At 44.2% G+C, this 6,473-nt stretch overlaps 1 protein-coding gene across 1 annotated transcript in view; it reads right to left on the bottom strand.

Annotated features, from left to right (window-relative positions):
• Window positions 1-4,463, bottom strand: part of tagln3a (transgelin 3a) — a 7,669-nt gene extending 3,206 nt beyond the window's left edge. Inside the window, exons 1-3 of the mRNA XM_030792774.1 lie at window positions 4,450-4,463; window positions 3,667-3,853; window positions 2,460-2,634 (exon numbers count right to left, since the gene is read on the bottom strand). Of these exons, the coding sequence (XP_030648634.1) occupies window positions 2,460-2,634; window positions 3,667-3,846 (355 nt within the window). The 5' untranslated portion in view covers window positions 3,847-3,853; window positions 4,450-4,463. The remainder of the gene's footprint in view (window positions 1-2,459; window positions 2,635-3,666; window positions 3,854-4,449) is intronic.
• Window positions 4,464-6,473: the final 2,010 nt, after the last annotated feature.

The following is a 6,473-nucleotide window of genomic DNA, read 5'->3' as shown; positions in this document are numbered from 1 at the left end:
GACTGCCTATGACAGACGCCTGACACCTCAGGTCAGAACAGCGCACAGGGCCAAACTGTGTTTGTCTGACTGCCTATGACAGACGGCTGACACCTCAGGACAGAACAGCGCACAGGGCCAAGCTGTGTTTGTCTGACTGCCTATGACAGACGCCTGACACCTCAGGACAGAACAGCGCACAGAGCCAAACTGTGTTTGTCTGACTGCCTATGACAGACGGCTGACACCTCAGGTCAGAACAGCGCACAGGGCCAAACTGTGTTTGACTGCCTATGACAGACGGCTGACACCTCAGGTCAGAACAGCGCACAGGGCCAAACTGTGTTTGACTGCCTATGACAGACGGCTGACACCTCAGGTCAGAACAGCGCACAGGGCCAAACTGTGTTTGTCTGACTGCCTATGACAGACGGCTGACACCTCAGGTCAGAACAGCGCACAGGGCCAAGCTGTGTTTGTCTGACTGCCTATGACAGACGGCTGACACCTCAGAACAGAACAGCGCACAGGGCCAAACTGTGTTTGACTGCCTATGACAGACGGCTGACACCTCAGGTCAGAACAGCGCACAGGGCCAAACTGTGTTTGTCTGACTGCCTATGACAGACGGCTGACACCTCAGGTCAGAACAGCGCACAGGGCCAAACTGTGTTTGACTGCCTATGACAGACGGCTGACACCTCAGGTCAGAACAGCGCACAGGGCCAAACTGTGTTTGTCTGACTGCCTATGACAGACGGCTGACACCTCAGGTCAGAACAGCGCACAGGGCCAAGCTGTGTTTGTCTGACTGCCTATGACAGACGGCTGACACCTCAGAACAGAACAGCGCACAGGGCCAAACTGTGTTTGTCTGACTGCCTATGACAGACGGCTGACACCTCAGGTCAGAACAGCGCACAGGGCCAAGCTGTGTTTGTCTGACTGCCTATGACAGACGGCTGACGCCTCAGACCAGAACAGCGCACAGGGCCAAACTGTGTTTGTCTGACTGCCTATGACAGACGTCTGACACCTCAGGTCAGAACAGCGCACAGGGCCAAACTGTGTTTGTCTGACTGCCTATGACAGACGGCTGACGCCTCAGACCAGAACAGCGCACAGGGCCAAACTGTGTTTGTCTGACTGCCTATGACAGACGTCTGACACCTCAGGTCAGAACAGCGCACAGGGCCAAACTGTGTTTGTCTGACTGCCTATGACAGACGGCTGACACCTCAGGTCAGAACAGCGCACAGGGCCAAACTGTGTTTGTCTGACTGCCTATGACAGACGGCTGACACCTCAGGTCAGAACAGCGCACAGGGCCAAGCTGTGATTTTCGTTCTCTATGGTGACTCAGTAAAAACTCTCTCTCTCTCTGTGAAAACTCTATTATCTAAAGAACTGCTCTGCTATTGCTCTCTCACCTGCAAACATATGAACAGGAAATTACTGAAAGTGATAATATTGTCCAAAAGTGAAGTCATCTAACCAGAATACTTTAATAACTGAACGTTTTTATCTCATACTGAATAAGGAGTTCATTTTCATTACCTGTCAATCATTTTCTCATTTAAGTTAGGTGTTTTATTATTTACTTTGTCTGTTTGTAACATGTACCTGTTATATGAGCTGATGAGGATGTGAAATAAGGCATGGTATCTGCACTCGCTTTGTTTCTTTGATGATATGATCATATAAAGTTGTTTTATTAGGACCTTGGAATTTGGGCTTTTGGACAGTCTCTTGCCAGAACAGATGACTCAGCGTAGAACTGAGACATTTGGATCTGAGCCTGAGGGAACAGTGAGTCTGCATGTGTGAGTCTGAGTGTGTGGGTTTTTTGTCTCCCGACTTACGGACAACTTGTACTTACAAACGGACTGCCATAAAGCCTATTATATTTTAAAAAATTGGACTGAAATACAGTGGTTGGTAAGAATGAAGGCACGCACTGTTTAGTGATGCTCGTGAAAACGCTGCACAGCTTCAGCGATCCGTCGACTCGAGGAAGGAAAACGCCATCTGCCATTTTAATCCAGCTCACATTGCGTGTGTACCTGTTCTGACTTACCTACAAATTCGACTTAAAGACACACCTACGGAACGGATCTCGTTCGTAACTTAGGGACTGTCTGTAACTTAGGGACTGTCTGTAACTTAGGGACTGTCTGTAATATTCTGTGAGTCTGTGTATGTGTAAAATGTGATTTGGTGTAGACAAGCACATGTAACAATGCAATGCTCAGTTTTGTGATGCACAGTGTGTGTGTGTGTGGGGGGGGGGAGATGTGAGAGAGAGAGAGAGAGAGAGAGAGAGAGAGAGAATGCTGGTTGAGTTGTGTGATGCACAGTGAACATGTATGTTTGGCGATTAACTATAGGAAAAAAAAAACAGACGGACAAACAAACAGTGTGCCCTGTGTGTGTGTGTGTGTGTGTGCGCGTGTGTGTGTGTGTGTGTGTTTCTACGGTACCTTCCCACAGGTCGACGGTCTGGAAAATGTCTGTGCGGGTGACTCCATAGGCTTCGGCTGCCTGCAGGAACTGGGAGATCTTCTCCATTTGTTTAAAGGCCATTTTAGTGTCCGGAATCTTCTTAATGGGCTCCATGCCTCTGGGATAGAGACTGTTAATAAGGCGACAGAGAATCTACAGTGAGAGAAAAAGAGAGGAGGAAGTCAGGGACTGAGACACACAGAAAGAAAGAAAGAGAGAGAGAGAGAGAGGGAGAGACAGGGAGAGAGAGAGACAGAGACAGAGAGAGAGAGACAGAGACAGAGACAGAGAGAGAGAGACAGATAGAGCACGACAAAAGGAGAATGGTGAGAGAGGAGTAATCTATGAACTTTGACATATTCTGGACTCCCATAATCCCAGTAATCTGTGCCCAGTTTGCTCTCTAATACTGGATATTTGTAAGTGTGTATGCCAGAGAGAACTAGCCGAATGTCAGTACTCCCATATGTAAACCCACTCTGATGGTTTTAGCGTGCTTCTAATGAGAGCTTTCTATGTGTGGAGTAAAACTGGTATGCCTGCAGAGTGGTGGAGTTTAAAGCAGTATAAACATCACCACCCCATAGACACATAAAGAGCTTTTCAGTGACTGGGATTACTGGTGCTTCCACTTTACGGCAGTAGTTTGTGGAGCACCGTGGACACGTCATCAAACGTTCGAGTCCAGTTCTCCACAAACTCAGTCACGCCCTGTCATGTTTTCATTTGAACTTTCTCAAAACTATGAATAAGATATTGTCACTCACAGGGCAAAGATCTGGAGGACAGGATTATTAATACAAGTTCATATTTAGAGTCTTATTCATGCTATCATTCTCCTTCTCATCTGAGACTGTAAATCTGCAGTTTATCCTGTGACCCAAGGCTAACACACTTCCCATTACACAGTACTACACCACTATCAAGTGTTTGTCAGGTTTTATTTATTGTATATATTATTCTCCTTCCTCTTATTATTCTTATTATCATTGTGATTATTCTTCTTATTGTTATTATTATTCCTATTATTATTGTGATTATTATTACTACTATTATTATTGTTATTGTTGTTATTATTATTATTATTATTATTATAACCACTGGTGGTTTCAGCGGTTTTGACTGAATAGGCATCGAGAAGGATTGTTTGAATTTGGGTCGGAATTCCATTCCCCCATCACTCACTGTTCCATCCATCAGCCACTTCTGGAAGTTCTGTTTGCCTGGTTCTGGTCTCTCCAATTCTCCGTCACACTGGACCAAGATCCATTCTACGAGCCGGGCCTCCAGGTCCGCATCGTACTTCTGATCGATCTTCTCCTGCACTTCGCGACTCAGTCCGTAGCTGGGTCCACGATTCGCCATGGCAACCCTTTAGGGTCAATCTGAACACAGCCACTGCACACACGTAAGATCAGACAACACAGAGTTGCCCATATAAAAACACTGTTATCCACAAGTATACACACGCAAGAGTACAAGAACTTAACACGTATCCCGTGCTTCTAATTTTGAAAATACAAACTCTGAAAATCTTTGAAAATAACGTCGCGCACATGTCATCGCCAGCGTCCCCCTGTAACAATACCTATTCTGAAACCCAGAGCGGTGTGACAACTATCTGAGAGTGCAGCGAGTAGTATTTTCTCCATCCACTGGATGGCACCCAAGGCAGGAACAACGACCAGCTCAACACCATGACAGAGCAGCTTATCATTTATGAATGCATTTTCACCGAAAATCAGTAGAACTAAATAGAAGACTGCGGGAGGAAAACAGCTCAAAGTTTGTGAACCAGCAAAACGCATTGCTAAACCGAAAACTGCGCTCTACATAACGCTCAATTCATTGACCCATGCTTTGTATAGGTTCCAGTATAAAAAAAAACCAGTCGTTTTAAATTGTGAGAAACTGAATAAACACGGTTCTGACTCACTGGGCCTATTTTTTTTACCTCAAACTATCAACTGATGCGTTTTATCCGTTCTCACCAGTAAGCCTGAAGGCTTTTCGTTACTCTTCTCCTCTTGATGTCCGTCTGTTCCGTCGTACGGTCACTTGGCAAGAGAGCTGAGCATCCGCGAGGGGCGTGGGTGGGGCATCCACGCTCAGCATCCAAAGTTGGACATCGTCTCGCAGAGGTACAGTACGGAACACGGAGAAAGAACCTGCCCCTACGTATTTGTAAAGCGTGAGAGAGAGAGAGAGAGAGAGAGAGAGAGAGAGAGAGAGAGAGAGATGGTGGCGAAGAGGAAACGGTATGTTGAGCGTTACGTAAACGCAAATGTTCAGCGCGTCATTGGCTGTTCATGGTACACTCAGTATGTATGTGAACGGTGACATATAGGCTAGTGGCCGTTGGAAATCAGTTTCAGCTGATGACATCATCTCTGTCTCCATACATAAACATGATGAAGCTAAGTAGGTTACAAACAGCATCCAGTAGCACCAAAGAATTATGTGAGAATACGTTCAACACAAAATTCCCAATTTTCATTCATCAGTTTATTCATTCCCATCAAGTACATTTATTACAAAACAGAAGTACTATGACATATGAATAAAAAAAAAAAACTATATATCAAATTGCATATTAGCATCACGTTCATTGAGAACACCGTGTTATGAATGACAACCCAGAAATACACAGGCAATGCAAACAAGTGTTTATTCGACAGTTACAGATATATACTTGATTTTACAGAAACAGACCAGTCGATTGTATATAACGCTATCATACAGGATGAAGTGTATAGATTTTAAACATGTAAGCGGTGGAACTATTCTAATACAAACACCAGAAGCCTAAAATAGCCCGTCATTAAGAATGATACCAGCGGTCAGTTTTTGCCAGCACGTCGATGAATCCATCAGTCAAGCGATCAGTCAAGCGCTAATTAATCACTGTCTACCCGTGTATGCATCCAGGTGCGCTCGTGCATTTCTCAGCATCTCCATGTAGAGCTTGCTGTTCTCTCTTTAAAACAAACAAACAAACAAAGAAACAAACACAATTCTCATAAATAGGAAAAGAAAAAAAAGAGTACTATTCAGTTGCTTCCCAGTAAAATAAACGCAGTCGCAGGACCGCAATGGAATATTTCTCCTGTGTGTAGCTACGTAATAGCCTGCCGTCCATATGAGATAAACAAAGGTAATAAAACAGATTGAGGGCCCTGCTCACACCTGATTCCTGAGTATCTTTATTTCTCCGGGCGTAAAAAAGTTTGAAAATAGTCGTTTAGAAAAACCGCACACGTGTTTAAGATTTAACTTTATTACTATCTGAACGTTTCAAAAAATTTTATTTTAAACTCATTTAAAAAGCGATCAAGGTTTATTAGTTGCTCATGCGTGTAGCTGTTCATGAGAAACAACATGTGTTTTTAAAGTAAAATGATAGTACATATACATATTTATGTAATATCATGATTTTAATTACTGGGATGAGATGTTTTTAATGACAAAAACACTCACGTAGCGACAGAGCGGTCAAACATCAGGGTGCCCATATCCATGTAATACTGAGCATCTGTTCTCAATGCTGTCCAATATTCATTCGCCTACAACACACAGAGCAAACTGTATTACACACACACACACACACAAACACACACACACACACACACACACACACCCTGGACCCCCTTCCAGCACTCATTACAAACACACTGACTGCCAGCTCCCTGTCTCTTACACCCACCTACTCACACAAACACTTTTCTTTTTTTTTTTTGATAATGTCACATACATTTCCAATATCATCTATGTGCTTGGTATTCTGAGTAGACATGACATCATCTTATCTTTTGTTGTGAATTGAACAGGAGCCAATGGCGTAGAAAGCGTGGGGATGTGTTTCTGATATTAGAGTACCTGGATTTGGTACAGACACACAAGGACATAAGGTGCTACGCAGCCGTCTGCGTTTTTCACACCCGTCTGCGTTTTTCACACCCGTCTGCATTTATCAGCCTGCTCTAAAGGCATTT

This window comes from Chanos chanos, chromosome 15 (assembly GCF_902362185.1).
Source record: "Chanos chanos chromosome 15, fChaCha1.1, whole genome shotgun sequence".
Taxonomy (NCBI): Eukaryota; Metazoa; Chordata; class Actinopteri; order Gonorynchiformes; family Chanidae; genus Chanos; species Chanos chanos.
This window is presented reverse-complemented; position numbering and strand designations above follow the sequence as displayed.